The sequence below is a fragment of the Tachypleus tridentatus genome, chromosome 13, assembly GCF_004210375.1.
Source record: "Tachypleus tridentatus isolate NWPU-2018 chromosome 13, ASM421037v1, whole genome shotgun sequence".
NCBI classification, from domain to species: domain Eukaryota; kingdom Metazoa; phylum Arthropoda; class Merostomata; order Xiphosura; family Limulidae; genus Tachypleus; species Tachypleus tridentatus.
The window spans coordinates 207097501-207119442 of record NC_134837.1 but is presented as its reverse complement, the minus strand read 5'-3'; the positions used below and the strand labels follow the sequence as shown (position 1 = coordinate 207119442).

Genomic DNA, 21942 nt, shown 5'->3' with positions numbered 1-21942 from the left:
TTTTCGTTTATGACTACTGAGATATTTTCGTTGTTTATTTGCTTTCTTTCGTATGAAGAGTTGATTAAACGTTCTAGTAATTAATTAATGACAAACAAGTATGTTGCATCAAGCACGTATTTTAGTTACCGCCCTCTAGCGGAAACTGTTAAACAAGATCTCAGATCAAAGATGAAAGGAACAAAATAATAGAACATAAGTATACAATGAACTCGTTAGCTTTGTCTAGTTCTTCTTTAAACGAAGTTGTCGTTAAGTTATATAAAAGGTATCGGTAAGAGCATATTAAGTCGGATGAGTTGGGTTAATCCTCCGAGGTTGGGGTTCGGCATGGCCAGGTGGGCTAAGGGGTTCGACTCGTAATCTGATGGTCGCGGGTTCGAATCCCGCTCGCACCAAACATGCTCGTCCTTTCAGCCGTGGGGGCGTTATAATGTGACGGTCAGTCCCACTATTCATTGGTTAAAGAGTAGCCCAAGAGTTGGCGGTGGGTAGTGACGATTAGTTGCCTTCTCTCTAGTCTTACACTGCTAAATTAGGGACGGCTAGCGCAGATAGCTCTCGAGTAGCTTTGCGCAAAATTCAATAAAACAAACAAACAAACCAAGAAAATGTTGTGACTTCGACCTATATAGTTACACACCAAATGAGATGAACTTTCACCTATATTAGTTAAACACCAAGCAGGATGAACTTTGATCTCTATAATTTCTCATCGTGCTTGTACACAACATTTGAACAAAGTCAAGATAATAACCAACCAGAATGTAGAGAAACAGTGAAAAGAACGCACGGTGACCATGATTTACAAGATCGTTATAAAGGAATAGCATCTCTGAAGAAACTTAATAGCCACACCCCCTGTAGTTATTCTCGCAAACTACGTCCGTAGCTCTCGACTTTTATACGAAAAATAACGCTCGAAACAAGAATAGACAAGATACTTGGACGTATGTACGTAGTCTATATGTTAAATTCTCCCGTTGAGACCTGGCAAGAGTTCTTATGATAATTTGTTTCATTCTCAAAGGCTTTCCGTTTTTGATGTCATGTTTTAATAACAAACATTTACCACGATATGAAACTTCTAACGAAGGTTTTCTTTCTCTTGTTCAACTCTCTGCTGATGAATCCTAAATTATATCTCTTATTTATTCTTTTATAATTTTTAAATTATAAAAGCATGTTTCCCATATATACATAACAGTATTATGTTGTATTTCCATGTAACTACTTCGTAGGGCGTGGATGGATATTCACCAAAGTTGGTGTGAAGGTTCATTAGGACCATGCGTTTAAATACGTTGAAATTTCCAGTTTCGTATTTTGTGTCTTTTACCGCAACTTTGCCTTAGTTGGATGAATCTTTACCAAATTTGAGTTTAAGGTTCGTTGGGTTCATGGAGAGATACACAAAAGTGTTCACTTTCAAATTCTGCGTTTTGCAGTTTTTATGGGCGTTGTTTTACAATTACATATAAGGGAATCAATTTTGCATGTCTTAAGATAACCTTCTATTAATTATAAATTTACAAAACGGGTACTCCAGCTAGTATATATATCATTCATAAATCACACGTACACGATTAATTTATAAAATTAGGAACTCAGACACTGTCATTAACATAATACGACTTGTTATATGTTGTTTCTTTCTCTGATTATTATGCATTGAAATTGATACTTGTATGTTGGCTGTATTTACCAAAGGACACTGTGAGAGAAGCCGAACTACGTAGCATTATTTTAACACCTTCCATCAACCAACACAGGGCTCGCCTGCTTACACATCGAAAAATAACGGATGTTTAATTGTCTTGATCCGGAAAAACTTATTATTTGTTCTTATTCTACTTACTAGCGCAGATAGCCCTCGTGCAGTTTTGCGCCAAATTCAAAATAAAATAAACACACTTACTAGACAATGTACCACCTAAAAATACACAGAATAAGCAAGTGGAAATTAATTGCGAGTTTCATGGTCGTATTCTCGTCTGAACAGTTAAGTAAAATACGAAACGTTTTAGTAAAGCCACACGAGTAAACATTACGAGAGAAAAGTCCCACCGTTTTCAAACCGTTGCTGTTTGACGCAAAATTACACTACGTACCTGTTTACAATCGTTCATAAAACCATAGTTATCCACTTGTTAATATTTGATATACGCTTATTTTTAGCTGTTAATCTTTAGAAACTGGGACGCTACGGACAAAACAGGTAAGTAATCTTTCTTCACTTTCTCGTAAAGAATTTACAGCGAAAAACCCTTTAACTGGCGATTGGCAGTCAAGCTGGAGTTTCCAAGAAAACCGAAAAGTAAGAAGTACTACCCGGTAACAATGGGGTTGCTTCTTTTAGGCTTACGTATTAGATTAAAATATATGGATTACACTGCACAACAAAGTTTTTGCTTCTTGAACACTGTTGGGTGTTCCTTATAGATTTTTGGCTACTGATCACGAAAATCACATCCAAATTTGCCCATTACGTACTGTTTCATCGTATCTTGGTTTCACCAGGACATTGGTACAATAGAAAAACTATATCAGGGCAACTGGAATTCGTCAATGCTTGCTGACTACTGTTGGACACTGCAACATGATGCACCGAACATTGAATAAAAACAAAAATCAGGAGCAAAACACTTTTAATTATGTTGAACTTAACACTCCTACGAAAAGTGGGGCCTAATAGGCCCCAGAGCAACTTGAAAGGTTATTAATATTAGGCTAATAATTTTGTATTTAAATGAAATTGCCATTTAATTCCATTAATGAATGGATTAATGAGATTCCCACTGTCCCTATCTACTATCTAGCGAAACCACAGCCAGGGGAACGGGCTTGGAGAAATCAGGACTAGAAACGTCTTTTCGTAGGAGTGTTAATAGCATATTAGAAACATAAACGCAATTAAATACATTATTGCCGGTAAACAGTTAACTGTCTATTTCTCAGAGTTCCTATGTGATGAAGCAAAACCAAAACTATATTTGTACATACCTACCAGGTACCTGTCACAATCAGCAAAAACGTTTCAGGAAGCAAAACTTTTCAAAAAAATTGTTGTTCAGTGTTACTGACATGGAGCTAATATATTTATGTCTAACTTATACGTCTGAGTAATAACACAAGATTAATATGGTTAGATTATGTAGCCCACATATCAGAAGTAGAGACAGCGGGCAAACTGTTTACAACTGACCCATATATCAGAAGTAGAGACAATGGGTTAATCTGTCTACAAGTGACACACATATCTGAAATAGAGATAACAGGTTAATCTGTTTATAAGTGACACATATGTCAACTAGAGACCACAAAATCATCTGTTTACAACTGACCCATATATCAGAAGTAGAGACAATGGGTTAATCTGTCTACAAGTGACACACATATCTGAAATAGAGATAACAGGTTAATCTGTTTATAAGTGACACATATGTCAACTAGAGACCACAAAATCATCTGTTTACAAGTGACCACATATCTGAAGTAGAGACCACAGATTCATCTGATTTACAAGTGACACACATATCTGAAGTAGAGACAACAGATTAATCTGTTTACAGTAATGACATTTTACCACAAAGTAATATTACAGTTGCAATGTTTTATTATATCCTAAGAAAAATTGGAAAACCATATGTTATGAACAAAAATATAATCGACATAAATGTGGTGCGATAACTATCCAGATTCAAAGAAGAATAACTCCACCTAGTGTAAAAGTTATGTACTACTAGTAGGATTATTCCAGATCTTATAAAAACTTCCGTAATGTAAAAGAAAATTTATTTGTTTGTCCTCGAATTCCTTCTCCATTTGGACCTGTCAAATATACAGTTCAATCAACGAGGAATTTATTCCTGATGTGTAATGAAGTTATTTTTACCTTAAAATGTACACACTTCGTAGCTACAGGGCTGGTTAAATATACATCAGACAGTGGGGGGTGGCCATTAGAGGAACTGATGGGATGTCTCCAGTTTTCTTTCTCATTACATTTGGTATATTTACAGTATATGTACATTAGTCCACTACTGGTATACTTACAGTATATTAGTTTAATCTACTACTGGTACACTTACACTATATGTACTTTAGTCCACTACTGGTACACTTACACTATATGTACTGATAAAACTTTCCAAAACTTTCGTTTCCAAATGCCATCTATAATTTGAAGAGTTAATAATTATTCACGTAAACACCTAATACCAGCACGTGTGAATAATGTGTTAGTTATTATAAGACATCTACACCTACATATCACAAAGTCCTGCGAGGGTTTTTTATCTTAACATTTTTACATGTTCTACACTAATTCCTGTTCGTTGAATCCGAAAATGGTATCTATTTTTCTCCATCACGTACAGGTTTTTTTTCAGAAAACGACATAACGCAACTCATAAAAAACAAACCACGACAAGTAGTTTTAAGACTAAAATATACAGATTTCACACTAAAACCTGGCCCAGCATGGCCAGGAGGGTTAAGGCGTGCAACTCGTAATCCGAGGGTCGCGGGTTCGAATCCCCGTCGCGCCGAACATGCTCGCCCTTTCAGCCGGGTGGGCGTTATAAGGTGACGATCAATTCTACTATTCGTTGGTAAAAGAGTAACGCAAGATTTGGCGGTGGGTGGTGATGACTAACTGCCTTCCCTCTAGTCTTACACTGTTAAATAGGGACGGCTAGCACAGATAGCCCTCGAGTAGCTTTGTGCGAAATTCAAAAACAAACAAGCATCACAGAAGCTAATACCAACCTAATAAAGATGTTTCTATAGATAAAACGAAAAGTTACCATGAAATCATTAAAAGCATTAGTTTAAGAAGTAAAGAATCCCTCCTTCCGTTTTCAGTCTGTTCCAGTAAAATAAGTAAATTAGGAAACGCATTCTTAAGAAAAACAATTCAATCAAGATCCCAAGAACTTCAAGGGCCCTAAGGCGAGCCCTAGATCCTTGTTGTAATTGGTATACCTGTTGCTTACATTTTCTCACTTCTCTCACGATCAAAATCCCCATTCATTTTTAATATGATCCTAAACCCTGAAATGAATCATATAAATTAAACGGTTTGTCAACCTTCTTAAGCTTCTCCCAGTAGATCGCAGATTTTTTTTTCTTGCTTTGTTTTGTTTTTTGAATTTCGCGCAAAGCTACTCGAAGGCTATCAGCGCTAGCCGTCCCTAATTTAGCAGTGTAAGACTAGAAGGAAGGCAGCTAGTCATCACTACCCACCGTATACTCTTGGACTACTCTTTTACCAACGAATAGTTGGATTGACTATAACATAATAATACCTTCACGTCTGAATAGGCAAGAATGTTTTGGTGTAACAGGGAATCGAACCTGCGACCCTCAGATTAGGAGTCGAACGCCTTAACCCACCTGGCCATGCCGGGCCAGATCGCAGGGATATATCTAAGTTCCAGATGGGTGAGTAAATCCAGAGATAACGAGCATTCCACAAACAAGAACTGAACTTGTCTTCCAAGTCTGCTATGCCTCGTTTCAATGTTCTTCAGTCTTATATTTCAGATGATTTATTGGAATAATGCTGAACGGGTGACGATTCTCCGCTGTGAAGAACTTGAACTGTGGTTTCAAAGCATGAATAGGACACAAATTAGCACATTGTTTTTATTTCACACTGCTTAAATTGCTTAAGGGGTATTGGTTAAGCAGGATGTGGAGCGTTGAAAGTTAACCAGGCCACCTATTTTACGAGTTGTTTACACCAAGGACTTCAAAAGGCTTTAAAAGTTCTTAAAATGATTATCCAGTCCTCTCTATAGTATTCTGTTTTCACAATACAACAAAAAGAAAACAGTCGATCTTATAATTTGAGTTCTTTAGATTTATTTACAAATCGTATACTACGATTAGCTTAGTGACCTCAAATTGACCTTTCCAAACCCTGTAAAGTAAATAAATTTTTGCGTTAACCCATTTATAAAAATAAATAACTTGCTCATCACGTTAGCTCTAAGTCAAGCAACATCACCAAACCAATCGAAGATAAATAATGCAATCAATCGAACTTAATCACAGAACACGTGTTCCATTATTTATGGGCCTTATTAAGTCCATGATATACAGGTTGCAGGGTTCCTAAGAACATACGAGTCACACATAAAAATAAAAGTGAAATGTTTTAAATATAGCATCTAATCTCTCTAATTACTGCTGCGCAGGTCCGTAGGAAGCGGTTAGGCCAATCAGGCCATGTCCTGACCAGTTTTTTTCATGGCATGTATAGCTACAACCAACGTATTTAAACTTGCTTCGTTTAGTTCAGTGCATTACGTTGTGTGTATGAAGCAAAAACGATCCCAGATTCAATCTCATAGTGTTAAAAGTTTCAAAAACATTTTTTGGGGAGCTTGCTCCCAGAACCTCTTAGAAAATGATATGCTTTACACACATTATATGTTACATTGTTTAGCTGTGGCAATGACCTGTCCATTAAAAACTCCTTTCGATGGCAATGGCTGGGATCACTAATATATTTTACATTTATTTTTGTTTAGCCAGTTTTATTATTATGGTATGTACACCTTTTACCACCCGGCGAAGAATGATTAGTTATACTTGTAAGAAATTAATGCTAAACCTAATGTATTTCCAGACTTTTCATTCGTAATCTAGTCCGTTGTGTAAGAACGGGTAACAATATACATTTAACTATTATGGTACAATATTGGACCTCATTGGTCTTGAACGGAATGTAAATAAATCGATAACTTGAAGGTTAAAAATAATAATGTTAACACTACTTTATATCCCTCCCCTCTTTAAGTATATTTTTATTCAGTGTAATCTATCAACATATTACTTAAATAGTGTGTATGGTTATACACTATCTATCGTTTTGTTCTTTGATGGATCAGAATTACTTTCACTGGCTTACAACACTAACGCCTAAATCTGAGATTCGATTCCGTGAGGTGATCAAAGCCCATTGTGAAACTTTGCGCTAAACTAAACTAAATACATCAGATAAAAAGTAACTAAACTCAGAAATAATCTTGTTTAATAAAAAAAACAAACGTAGAATACACATTTAGGCAACTTTCCTTCATAAAATAATATCTACATTCTTAGAATTTCATCGTATCTTAGTATGTTACCCTTTCAGTCGATAACGAATATCGCCAAGAAAAAAACCCATTCCGTAAACATCTTTCCACATAATCAAGAAATTATCATTTCCTAGGGGGAATGTATAACTAGACTATGAAAAAGTGAACCAAAACATATTAAATTTATGTTTTTTTATTGAACGAAGCTCAGCTCTGCCATGAGTCAGTTAAAAAAACTAAATCTAAGTCACGTGCATGCCTCGCGTTAAATTTTTTTTTTTTGCCTTTTGTGATTTGTATTTTTTATGGTATTTTCATGCTTTTCTTCCTTGTAAGATATTTATCCTTGTTCTGTACTTAACCTCTGTTTTTTAGAGAGTAAGTTTACAGACTTACAGTGGTGAAATCCTGGGTTCGATTCCACGCAATGGCCAAAGCAGATAGTCCAGTTTGGCTTGGCCCGGCATGGCTAGGTGGTTAAGAGACTCGACTAGTACTCTGAGGATCACGAGTTCGAATCCATGTCACACCAAACATGCTCGCTCTTTCAGCCATGGGGACGTTTATAATGTAACGATCAATCCCACTATTCGTTAGTAAAGGAGTAGCCCAAGAGTTGGCGGTGGGTGGTGATGACTGGCTGCCTTGCCTCTGATCTTACGCTGCTAAATTAGCAGATAGTCCTCGTGTTGCTTTGCGCGAAATTCAAACCAAACCAAACCAATTTTGCCTTTTTCCCTAAAACAAACATGTAATCTGGTGCGACATCTTGTGGAGGATCCTTCAACAGAGAAGGATCCTTCAACTACTGTCTGTTTCGTATCCAAATTACTAACAACAAAATCAGTTTCTAATAGTTTGTTTCTGACTTAGGACCTCGCGTTAGTAATAGGTTCTCGTAAAACTAAACAATAACGAAGTATTTATTTGGCTTTATCTATTCTGTGGTTTAAAATGTTGTGCTAAATCAGTGTCGTTTTATTCTAGTGGTGTATATACTTGAGAAGTTGGTACCACATGGTTAATAACACACTTAGAACTAACTGGACCAGAAAGTGAAAGATATATAGCATTCTTTGTATTAAGTATCTTTGCCACAGTCACTTCAGTGAGTTAATGTATCAATATTTCTCTTGATGCCTTGATTCTCAACAGAGTTGCTACATGAGCTGAACAAAATGGCTGTTTTTCATGTTTTTGTACTGGTTCCGCGGAAATAAAGGCTTCTTTGGCTTTACGAATCCGTGTTAATAAACCTAAAACAAGAATTTCGGGGGAAGATGGTACTGAGAAGGAAGAGTTTTGGTCACATCCTATAAGTCTGTTTGTTTTGAATTTCTCGCCAAACTATTCGAGGGCTATCTGCGTTAGACAGCATTAATTTAATAGTGATGACCTGAAAGGAAATCATATAGTCAACACACCCACCTCAATCACCTGGGCATGCCGGGCCCCAGGAGTTAAAGACACTCGACTCGTAATCCGAGTGTTGCGAGTTCGAATCTCCGTCGCACCAAACATGCTCGCCCTTTCAGCCATGTGTGCTTTATTATGTGATAGTCAATCTCACTATTCGTTGGTAAAAGAGTATCCCAAAAGTTGGCGGTGGTTGGTGATGACTAGCTACCTTCCCTCTAATCTTACACTGCTAAATTAGGGGACGGCTAGCGCAGATAGTCCTCGAGGAGCTTTGCACAAAATTCAAAACAAATCAAAACCAACCGCTGGGCTATTCTTGACCAACAAATGTGAATTAGTCGTTACATTATAACGGATTCGGGGTTCGAACTAGTGCTCCTCGAGTGCCCTAATATACACATTGTGTATGAAACAATAATCCTAATTCAAAACATAGAAAAACAAGTTACAATAACCTCAACGTGAATTGTTATAACCGAGTTCTTGGAATGCTGTTAAAACTGTTTTTGGTATCTCGCTGAAGTTGGACACTTTTCCTTATAGAGACAACTATAAAAACTAAGCAAAAATCTTGGGTTTCAGTGCCTTCATGTGGTTGGGAACAACAATCTAATCAGTTTCTTGGAGTCTTTCCAAATTCCTTTCCTCAACTTTAACTCACCAGTATAAGGATATAAGTGTTTTAAACGTTTGTTTGTTAAATGTAGACGGTACATTTATTGACTTAGTTTGAAACAACAAGAAAACAAAAAGTTCTGGGGTTGTAATGGATGGTTCTGTTTCAAACTTAAAATCATCTTATCTTATAACCTCACACGATTTTCTTCCAGTAATCTTCGTTCAGTAACTCATCAGCAAACTTCAGTAAAACTTAAAATTGACAGCAGTAAGTTCAAAATTATCAATTATTATTATGATTTTCACTACCTGATACTTTAGTTCTTAGAAGGTAAATCATTAAAAATTACACCAAACGTGCTCGCCATTTCAGCCGTGGGAGCGTTATAATGTTACAGTCAATCTCACTATTCGTTGGTAAGAGAGAGAGTAGCCCAAGAGTTGGCAGTAGGTGGTGATGACTAGTTGCATTCCCTCTAGTCTTACACTGCTAAATTAGTTACGGCTAGCGCAGATAGCCCTCGTGTAGCTTTGCGCAAAATTAAAAAACAAACAAATAATAACTCAGCAATACCCTTAAGTCTGCAGGAACAGGCAATTTCAAAGATTTATCTGCTACATAAATTTTTCTCATTCACCGAAGTTTGGACCTCATACGTTTCAGTACATTAACATCTGAGTGTGGCTACAGGAACAGAAATCGTAAGAGACTGTAAATATTTAGGTTAGTTGAAGAGAAAACTACTTTAAGAGAGTGCCGAAAGATGTTAAGCCGTGCTCTAAACGAGAACATTACTTATTACACTAACGATGGAAAAACTAGTACCTTAAAAAAAACACCTTCTTTTCTTACATCAATTCCTGAGATTATTTAACTTGGTTTCCATAACAACAACATCACCTGGTTAACGAGGTTGTTGCTGATAATTCTTGAGAAATCATTGTTTACTAAGATAACGTAGTAACTAATGTAAGCTCGTTGTAGCGACTGAGTTTGTCACTAAAGTACGTCGGTTGTTTCAAGTCAGTTATTTCAATTAAGATAACTGTTGCTAATATAAGTTCGGTTGCGGAATTGTTGTAAATTAACGAAAAATAGTTATTCAAGTAGGTTGGTTGTTGCGAGTGAGTTGTTGACTTGAATAGATCGATCACTATAGTGGGTTGGTTGTTGCAGGTGAGTTGTTGACTTGAATAGATCGATTACTATAGTGGGTTGGTTGTTGCGAGTGCGTTGTTGACTTGAATAGATCGATTACTATAGTGGATTGGTTGTTGCGAGCGAGTTGTTGACTTGAATAGATCGATTACTACAGTGAGTTGGTTGTTGCGAGTGCGTTGTTGACTTGAATAGATCGATTACTATAGTGGGTTGGTTGTTGCGAGTGCGTTGTTGACTTGAATAGATCGATTACTATAGTGGGTTGGTTGTTGCGAACGAGTTGTTGACTTGAATAGATCGATTACTACAGTGAGTTGTTGTTGCGAGTGCGTTGTTGACTTGAATAGATCGATTACTATAGTGGGTTAGTTGTTGCGAGCGAGTTGTTGACTTGAATAGATCGATTACTACAGTGAGTTGGTTGTTGCGAGTGAGTTGTTGACTTGAATAGATCGATTACTACAGTGAGTTGGTTGTTGCGAGTGAGTTGTTAACTTGAATAGATCGATTACTACAGTGAGTTGGTTGTTGCGAGTGAGTTGTTGACTTGAATAGATCGATTACTACAATGGGTTGGTTGTTGCGAGCGAGTTATTGACTTGAATAGATCGATTACTACAGTGGGTTGGTTGTTGCGAGCGAGTTGTTGACTTGAATAGATCGATTACTACAGTGGGTTGGTTGTTGCGAGCGAGTTGTTGACTTGAATAAACTTATTACTTTACACTTAAGTAAGGCCCCGCACGGCCAGGTGTGTTAAGGCGTTCGACTCGTAATCTGAGGGTCGCGGGTTCGAATCCCCGTCGCACCAAACATGCTCGACCTTTCAGCCGTGGGGCGTTATAATGTGATGGTCATTATTACTATTCGTTGGTAAAAAAAGTAGCCCAAGAGTTGACGGTGATAACTGCTAAATCAAGGATGGCTAGCACAGATAGCACGCGTGCAGCTTTGCGCGTAATTCAAAAACAAACAGTTGAGTATTGTAAGAAAAACAACAACTCTACGTGTAAGACAGTTTACGTAGTTCGATAATCTCACAACATTAATTATTTATCGTAAGCGAACTGTTTTTCTTGAACATTTCCAGAAAATACTTCTCTTCGTTTAAATATTTTTTGAAACTTTCGAAGTTCTTGCAGATATGAAGACTGGTCAGTGGGTATCTTTAAATCTCGCTGCACTTCAGAAGGAAAAAAGACATTTTCAAAAACCTCAAACACAATGAAATAAAACGTCTCGATGAATCGATATATTCCATAGATGTTGTTTGCGTCTCTGTTTTTGTAGAGAATATGTAAATAAGCCAACTGATCCTATTGGCAACATTCAGAATCCGTGGCAAATAAAACTGTTTAAGACAATAATATCATGGATATGATACAGTTATCATTAGTCACTTAATGCTGACCACACCCACAAGTATTTGTTCGTTAAAAGCCATTCGGTAAACGACAGGTTGCAATATTATGAGAATATGTAGATAAATATATACAAGTCATATTGTTACTTATGTTAAAACGTCACTTCCTCTGCCACAGTAGTTACTGCCACATGTAAACGTTTGTATGTTGTTTACTTCTAGCTGCAAACTGTTTTGGTCGCACTGTAGCAAATTATTCGAACCTAGACTGTCTAGGCTGTTGCTACCTTAGTCCGTCCCCCGGTGCACGTGACATGAGAGAAAACTGGTAATTTTACTTATGAATGACTTGGTTTTGAGGTTACCAAAATAACGTTCGCTCTTTTCATTTGGGTAGAAGTTGGTTCTTGAATATTCACGCAAAGCTCTCGAGTGCTAGCAGTCCATAATTCTAAAGTGATAAGCTCGAGGGAAAACAGTTATCCATTATGTAACACCCACCGTCAATTCTTGGGCTACGTTTTGTTTTGTTTTTACATCAACAAACAGAGGAATTAACCGCCATGGTGTAATACTCCCACTTTTGAAAATGTGTATGACGACGGGTTTCTATCTCGCATCTAGCAGACGTAACGATCGTTGAACTGTTCTTTGGCTTTAAAATCAGCCAAAAATCAGTTGCTACAACAGAATATTGATCATTTTAACAGAATATTTTGGTGCTTTAGGTTATTTCATATTTAAAGGCGTGGTCTACATCCCATTCGACTTTGCAAGCACTGAAAAATATTTAGGTGCGTAGTTTTAACTTTCAGTTTTATTTTAAACTATTTTATAAGCATGAAAATAAATTGCTTGGACACTTGTTATTACATTTAGTTTCGTTGTCAAAAAAGACACACACAAACAGTTTTTCACCTGTTCCTCTTTTCGCCTTTTCCATTCCTCTTGTCAGTAAGGTTTGTCGAAAGTAGCTGAATGTATTTAAACGAAAGTTGTTATAGAACTGGACTATGATCCAACTTAGAAGTAATTAATTTTTGGTCAAAGGTCAAGATCACGAAAAATTCCTCCTCTGTTACCATGGGGCCTGATTTTTTACACAGTGTTTGCTCCTAACCAAAGTTGAAGGAAATATGTGGAATATTACTATTTATTTCCCTGCTAATAATGGTCCTTGTTCGTTGATAACAACGCACACATATTTTTGTGAAGGTCTGATCAACGCTGCGTGACGGGGGTATGCGAGTTACTGAATGCACTCGTCTTATTTTTAAACTGTTTATCCGTGTCTATGATTTTTACAGTTTCACAGCGGATATCTCATCACCACCAACAAAGACTGGTGTTTGACTCCGTTATGGTTACAGAGTTGGTGACTGGCTGGCTAGTGGAAAATAACGAACTACTACATAAATTCGAAATAAAGTTAGAGCAAATAAGTATGTTCGAACCTTACTGATACAAAGATAATTACTCAGTCCAATTATTTTCTGCTATTTACTTTTCACGAGAGATTACGTGAGAAAAAAAATGAAAGAAAAGCTTTTAATAATTATATTATTGGCCATTATTGTTTCTACAGCAACGCAGTACGTGTTAGTTATAGACATGTCTATTTCCATGCTCTTCAGCCACGCACATAATTAATTCTGCAATATTTTTCATTAAAGCTTTTCCAATTGTTGTCACCTGTCGAGGCAGTTACCTAGCAACCTCTTACAACTTGACATGCTCGAAAGTTTTCGTCTAAGTAACAATAATGCCGTGGAAGTGAGATAACTTTAATTACAAATAAATATTTGAGAAAAAAAGAACTTAGAAATAAATACAATAATTAATCACCATTTTGTTTTTCTCGCGCGCGTTCTGCGCATGTTCTGAATAATATTGAAAACTAAGAATACAGTTAAGTAAATTAATTCTAAACAGTGAAATAATGACTGAAAATCTGCACTATAGGTTATCTTCTCTCTCCTCCGCTGGGATCGAACCATAGATTTCATGAAGGGGGGGACAGATAGAGCGATCTCGCAGACTACTTCTCACTGGCTTTGGTCTAAATCTGAATAACTTGTCTACTTAACATAAAGTTAACATCAGATTGAGTGTTCAGAGTTGAAATGTGATTTAATTAACAGGGTGGATGGATGGGACTGAAATATTACCGTGTCCGCTCTGTGAATGCGAGCAATCGCAGTTATGTTCTTAGGTGTAAAGACACCCTTTACGTACTGAGACCGGAACGTTATTGCGTTTGGAAAAGTGGACTAATACATTATGATATTTAATAAACAGACAGACAGCGTAATAGGCTAGAGAGTATAGATAAAGACATAGTGTGGTAAGTTGATAAATTTGTACATGTATGTGTCTCGTGTTTTCACTGCAAACTCCCACGTTTTTTTTCTCCACTAAGAAAATAAATTGGTATCGTGTTATACTGTAATAAATAAGATATTTATAGGCTAATTGGACAATAAAAAGTCATTTACATAATATCTATAATATAATTAACATTCGTGGTCACGAAGTTAAATATATTACGTTACGTTTAATTGTCAATGAATTAGAGAGCTGCAGTTTCTAGAGTTCATAAGTTAAATATGGTTGATGTGTTTCGCATATCTGAACAAACCATTCTAAACCTATTTGTTACAGCCCTCCCTAGTTGAAAGATGATTGGCCAGAGAGAAAGCAGCTAATCAACAGTACCCCCCCCCCAACAACTACTGATTGGCTTGGTTTGAATTTCGCACAAAGCCCCTATCTGCCCCTAATTTTTCAGTGTAAGACTAGAGGGAAGGCAGCTAGTCATCACCACCCACTGCCAACTCTTGGGCTACTCTTTTACCAACGAGTAGTGGGATTGACCGTAATATTATAACGCTCTCGCGGCTGAAAGGGCGAGCATGTTTGATGTGACGGGGATTCGAACCCGCGACCCTCGGATTACGAGTCGAGTGCCTTAACCACCTGGCCATGTCGGGCCGACAATTACTGAATTACTGTAGTTTGTCAGAATAGAACGGAGGACTTTCACTGCTACCCTTATAACACACCAACAGTCTCAAAATATGCAGATCGCCATGTTTATTCGTGGTAAGGGACGCAACCGCAGTTTCATCATTTCACAGTCTTGAAATAATCAAAGGAAAATAAAAACAGGGAAAAAAAATCCATGTTCAGTTTCCCCAGTTGTTGTAATGTCTGGGTTAGTCTTACACTTTCCTGTTTTCCTATATTTTGAGCCTCTAAATATTTAAGTTTTATTTCACGTAGCCTATTCGAGAAGAAAGTACTTCTGGTTCACTATCTGATAAAGTTGTTTTTGGTTTTTTTAAACATTATCGGCCGAGCTTCGAAGCTGGTGGATTTATTAGCTGTATAATGTAAACCATTCCGCTCGGTGTTTAGGGTGTTTCATTGACGATTTCGCTGAATAAAACTTGTAGCTAAGATCTAATACTTATTATCTGATGTGTCCTCGTAAACATTCACCAAATACCGGATTCAGTACGTCAACAGTCCATGTTATAAAGACAAAACGAGGAGAATTACTCACACCACAGATAACGTAGCCACAAACCTACATATTATCTAGTTACTGAAGTGGATAACAGTATAGTGAAGTTACCGTAGTGTATAAAAGTAATACAATGCAACTTAGAACATAAAGATACTGAACCAGTCCTGATATAATAGTTTGCTAGTTAATAAGTTCCAAACAAGTGGTTTATGTTTTAATCTCTAGATTAGTAAGCTGTTAAAACAAACGTATCTAAAACCGTATTTTTGGTGAGAACACGGAAATTTAAATTGTCTCTGTTTAGATTTATATTAGTAATGACGTTTCTCTTGTTTCCAGAGTGAAAATAATTTCCTAATATACGTTATATTCTGACGACCATGTGACAAGGGTCTAAGTCACGTGCAGTTTATTATGTTGGTTTTCCCAAAAGCAGGAAGACTCAACATTGATATAATTTTATATTTTACAGTTGTCCCCCGCTAATAGAGCGGCAAGTCTACGGATTTACCGTGCTTTACAGCGCTAAAATCAGGGGTTCAATTTCCCTCAGTGGGCTCAGCATATAGCCCGAATGTGGCTTTGCTATCAGAAAACACTCCTTTACAGTTACTGAATCTCAATAAAATACGGTATAGATTCACAATTTTCCCTTTAGCTACCATAAAACATCCACAGCTGTATGTTTCAAACAATATTGAAGAAATTTAAAAAATAAAACGTTTTTAAAATAGTTACCGCTCAGTAAACCGCAAAGCTACACAATGGGTTATGTGTGCTGTATCCACTACATGCATCAAAACCCGGCTTTTGGTGTTATAAGCCCTCAGGTTTAACTAGGAGCCACCTGGGGCGTTTTAAAAGTAAACAAATAAAATAGCTACATCAGTTACGACGAATTCCAGAAGAGACTTTCAAGACCACACACATTTAAAACTGACTTATATTTCCGTTGTTTATTTTCTAGATTTCTCGGAAACAGTTTTTTTTTGTTTTTTTACTAGGCATGGTGTATAATAAAACAGATTTTTAGAAAGTGAGAGACTATTTTTCAACGTAAGTGTTTCAAAGTTACTTCGTTTGTGTTGTTCTTTCACGCACGTGCTCGTTTACCAGTCGCGACCGTCACATTTAAATCCCCAGAAGTTGAAAACCAAACGGGAAAACTGTCTTCACCATGGTAAAAACTTGTGAAATTCGAAACGCCAACGCTTGCTAAGCAAATAAACATCGAAACGTCTTCAAAGGATTGCGAATGCTTTGCTCTTATAATACAAGCAACGCGTCAGGGATGACGCCTGGCGATGGAAATTAGTTTTATTTATATATTTCTACGTACATTCTTATATTTTTTGTTCATTTGATATGCAGACCCTGAACAAGCTACGTTGTAACGTTAATTATGACTTGATAAACCTGATTTCAAAGAGCTAGTTGGTGTAGTTTTATACGTTGTACTTTAATTTAATAAAGTTGTGGTATGTTAATTATACAACACCGTCATGCCTTACGCGCTGAGGTAGGTTAAAGAACTAGACAGGCAGAGGAGAAGGGAAAACGTGCATAATTAATAGTAAAGTCACGAGATCTTATGAAAAATTGCTACAAGTTCTATCCTTCCAACACATGTGTAATTTGAAAGTCTTGCAGAGAAATTAAACCGCAAGTGAAAGAAGAAAAACAACAAAGCAAACGAACCAAACAGAAACAATATCAGATTGTTCTTATGGTTACACGTGCGCATCCAAATTTTGTACAAACTTTATTAAACAATGATTTTAAACGAACAACTATAGTGTGCTTCGTAATAAGTGGTAGCACTTTTTTTACAAGATTTTGAAAAAGAACTGCTCGACACGAACAGTTATACTGTGTCTCGTAATAACAGGTCGCATTTTGCTTAACAAACTTGTCAAACATCGGTTTTATATTAATTTACATACTATGTGTGGCAGTTAAAGGTAGCAAACACTTTTACAAGTTTCTGAAACAATGTCTTTATACGGAGATCTGTACTGTGTTTTGTAATAACACATACACCAAATTATTTAGAACTGGGTAGTTTCGAACTGGAAATGCAACAGTAGGACTACACGTTTTTAATAAATAAATATTTAAGTTACAATACATAAAACAATGGAATGATTCATTAGGTAAACTAATCTTTGATAAAAATAATGATATTAAAAAAGCTTTACCAAATTTGTGATTACGTAAATTAGCTACGTTGAAGATTCATGATCTGAGAAATGGGACAATAAGTATGTACCTAAACCACCTGCTTTAACACTCCTACGAAAAGTGGGGCCTAATAGGCCCCAGAGCAACTTGAAAGGTTATTAATATTAGGCTAATAATTTTGTATTTAAATGAAATTGCCGTTTAAATCCATTAATGAATGGATTAACGAGATTCCCACTGTCCCTATCTACTATCTAGCGAAACCACAGCCAGGGGAACGGGCTTGGAGAAATCAGGACTAGAAACGTCTTTTCGTAGGAATGTTAAATAATTTTGACAAGAAGTTATGTAAACTTTTCTCTTTTGTCAGAAATATCGATTTAAACTACCTTATTACCACAGATATGAGTTATCTTTTGCTTTATATACGTTTTTCCTTTACCTGGCCCGGCATGGACAAGCAAAGCGTGCGATTCGTAATCTGAGGGTCGCGGGTTCGCATCTTGGTCGCGCCAAACATGCTCATCCTTTCAGCCGTGGGGGCGTTATAATGTTACAGTTAATCCCAGTATTCGTTGGTAAAAGAGGAGCCCAAGAGTTGGCGGTGGATGGTGATGACTAGTTGCCTTCCCTCTAGTCTTATACTGCTAAATTAGGGACGGCTAGCGCAGATAGCCCTCGAGTAGCTTTGCGCGAAATTCAAAACAAACAGTAAGACAAGAGGGAAGGCAGCTAGTCATCACCACCCACTGCCAACTCTTGGGCTACTCTTTTACCAACGAATAGTGGGATTGCTGTCACATAATAACACCCCCACGGCTGAAAGGGCGAGCATGTTTGGTGCGACGGGGATTCAAACCCTCTATCCTCGGATTACGAGTCGAGTGCCTTAACCTCCTTGCCATGTCGGGCCTTGTTGGAGTTAGGAAAATCATGATTACCTTATCTTCCATTCGAGCTCGTGTTTTAAGAAAGTATATTTTGTTCTACAGTGTAATTCCGAAACTTTCAGTACGAAATAAAGTTCTAAGCAAGTGAACTACTGACTTCAAACTTTCTGTAAAGAAAACAGTCATTTAAACAATTCAACCTTAATGTTAACAACAAAGAAAACTTTAATGTTCAATAATTAATTCAACTTTAATGTCACTAACCAATCCAACTCTGATGTCAGTAAACAATACAACTTTAATGTCAGTAATTATATTCAGTTTTAATATCAGTAACCAATCCAAACGTTAAAATGTACCTCAGAAGGGCTGGTATGGGTATTTTACACTTTTAATAATAAAGCAGAGAACAACATTTCGACCTGAAGATGACCTAGGAAGGTCAAGACTTTGTTCCCTGTTTTATTAGTAAAAGTGTTAATACCCATACTAGCGGTTCTGAGGCACATTTTTACTTCAAGCAGGTTTCTCGTCATCAAGAATCCAAATGTTAGTTTGCGATGACTGACGTAAACCACTCATCTTTACAGCAGGTAAAAAACAAACAAACTTACTCGCAGTATGTACTTTGTGGTTAGGAACCATGTTAATTTGATTTAATAACCAAACCTACTCTAAGAACCACGTGCACCTTTATTACACATCATTGTGTTATTATTTTGACATAATTTCTATTTTAGTTCTCACAAAGGGCCGGCATGGGCAGGTGGTTAGGGAGCTCGACTCCTAATCTTCGGGTCGCGGGTTCGAACCTCTGTCGCACCACACACGCTCGATCTTTCAGCCGTCGGGACGTTATAATGTGACGGTCAATTCCACTATTCATTGATAAAAGAGTAGCCTAAGAGTTGGCGGTGGGTGATGGTGATGACTAGCTGTCGTTCCTCTAGTCTTACACTTCTAAATTAGGGACGGCTAGCGCAGATAGCCCTGATGTAGCTTTGATCGAAATTTAAAACAAACAAACACACTGTGTTATTAACAGCAGTGATTGTTTAGTAATTTTCCTTTTTTGTAGCTTGAACTCCAGTAATTCAGACTATTACATGTTATCAGTGGATGTGTATTTTTTTAACCCACCATCAGGCCCCAACTTGAAAAAAAAAAGAGGTTTGGCTGACTAACAAATAAACAAATGCTGTAAATTTCTATAATTGTAGCTACCAGTCTAGCTACCAATTCTGATTTCATTCATTTAAGTTATACGTTAGGTCCTTTTTTAGCTACACCTTTGTACATCTACATGTTTTTCATTAGGTATTATTAACATGAAACATGTTGTTAGTCCAGCTATTGTGACTATCCCTGGTGTTAGACGGAATACCTCGTCGGCACAAGATATAGCAGATGTAGTGTCTGACATATTATTCTTTTCTTTCACCTATAAGTTCACATAAAAGATGTGATCAGTAGTTCGATATAATCATTAAGAATTATGAAAGTTTTGTAACCGTCATTGTATCAATTTGAAAAACGTAATTGTTAACCTGTATTTAGATACCTATTTAATTTGATTTTCTACAACATTACAAACTTACATACATATAAGTAATTATAACATGGTTAATTTAAACTGGTAATTAGTATAAGGATTTAAAACCCTTTCGTTCTAAGCTCTCCATTATTACCTCACAGATATTAGTGGGATTACGGTCGAAAGTACCGTTTAAATTGTCATGATTTATGTCAACTTAATTTTATTCACGAACTAAAGTTGGACTAAGAAGGTACTGATGGTTGTTAAAAACTTCTTTACAAAGTTGTTAATTTGTTTTAACAAGATTTCAGTTGATTAGATTGCTTTTTATATTCATTGCACAAAATCTTTATCAATCATAATTATATTAATTTTTTTAGATAGATTCCCCCTGAGAAAATAAAATCACTTAACGAATAATAAATAAAATCATAGTATTTATTTCTCTGTAAATGAAAGATACCGCTGTATTAATTCATAGGTGTCGCTCTTTTCTGAGATAATCGTCTGCTCTGTTAAAACGCTTTGTAATTGTCATAGTAACTTTTTAACAATTATAATACTGTTTCCTTTGTTGTATGGACGAATAAACTTATTTTTCAGATCAGCGATTTTTTTATTGATTTTTTACTGAAACTTGAACTGTAGAATAGAATCAGAAGTTATAGTGTAGTGTAGTATAACTGTCTTTTCATTTTACTTCAGGTTGCAGGATGACGCCTGCTGTTGACTTGAGCGACCTCAAACGGCGTTATTGTGGCAGACTCCAACATTCTCTCTTTTTGTCTCTTTTGACGATATGTTTGTTGTATGGCCTCGTTTTCATGATCATCTCTCATGTCGTATATAATCGTGTAAGTTAAAGCTCCATCTTGAAAACATTGGTTCTATACAAGAAAAAGACAGTTTTTTAAAATATAATTTTGTATGATTATTCTTAAAGACGCATTTTCGTCAGTTTCGCTACACAAACCACACTGAACAACTTTTTCTTAATGTGAAAAGTTGAGCCTCAACTTATGTATAGCTAAACATAAGTGACATGCAGAAATTATATTTATATATTATCTAAGAGAAAGGACGACGGGAAATCTTTCAAGAACAGTAATCTAAGTATAGTTACTGTGTATTGGTTCGTCACATAGTTTCTTTAGTTTTGAGGGCTAATAATCAGATGAGAAATAGGAGACAAATAGTGTGGGGGTCTCTGTATAGATACATACTGAAGGTTTCAGATAGACAGTGGATCACTGCCTCTGTATAGACACATACTGAATGTTTCAGAGAGACAGTGGATCACTGTCTCTGTATAGATACAAACTGAAGGTTTCAGATAGACAGTGGATCACTGTCTCTGTATAGACACATACTGAAGGTTTCAGATAGACAGTGGATCACTGTCTCTGTATAGACACATACTGAAGGTTTCAGATAGACAGTGGATCACTGTCTCTGTATAGATACATACTGAAGGTTTCAGATAGACAGTGGATCACTGTCTCTGTATAGACACATACTGAAGGTTTCAGATAGACAGTGGATCACTGTCTCTGTATAGATACATACTGAAGGTTTCAGATAGACAGTGGATCACTGTCTCTGTATAGATACATACTGAAGGTTTCAGATAGACAGTGGATCACTGTCTCTGTATAGATACATACTGAAGGTTTCAGATAGACAGTGGATCACTGTCTCTGTATAGATACATACTCTAGGTTTCAGATAGACAGTGGATCACTGTCTCTGTATAGACACATACTGAAGGTTTCAGATAGACAGTGGATCACTGTCTCTGTATAGATAGATACATACTGAAGGTGGGTTTCAGATAGACAGTGGATCACTGTCTCTGTATAGATACATACTGAAGGTTTCAGATAGACAGTGGATCACTGTCTCTGTATAGATACATACTGAAGGTTTCAGATAGACAGTGGATCACTGTCTCTGTATAGACACATACTGAAGGTCTTCACAGAAGGTTTCAGATAGACAGTGGATCACTGTCTCTGTATAGACACATACTGAAGGTTTCAGATAGACAGTGGATCACTGTCTCTGTATAGATACATACTGAAGGTTTCAGATAGTGGATCACTGTCTCTGTATAGACACATACTGAAGGTTTCAGATAGACAGTGGATCACTG

The 21942-nt window shown here is 36.7% G+C and overlaps 1 protein-coding gene across 4 annotated transcripts in view; it reads left to right on the top strand.

Moving 5' to 3' along the window:
* LOC143238008 (adenylate cyclase type 2-like) overlaps window positions 1-21942 on the top strand; it is a 186822-nt gene that overhangs the window by 49531 nt on the left and 115349 nt on the right. For all 4 annotated transcript variants that reach the window (XR_013020380.1, XM_076477876.1, XM_076477874.1 and 1 more), the window contains exon 2: window positions 20496-20644. Coding sequence is in view for 3 of the 4 variants with exons in the window: in XM_076477876.1 (XP_076333991.1) it covers window positions 20504-20644 (141 nt within the window). In the remaining variant the exon portion in view is untranslated. The remainder of the gene's footprint in view (window positions 1-20495; window positions 20645-21942) is intronic.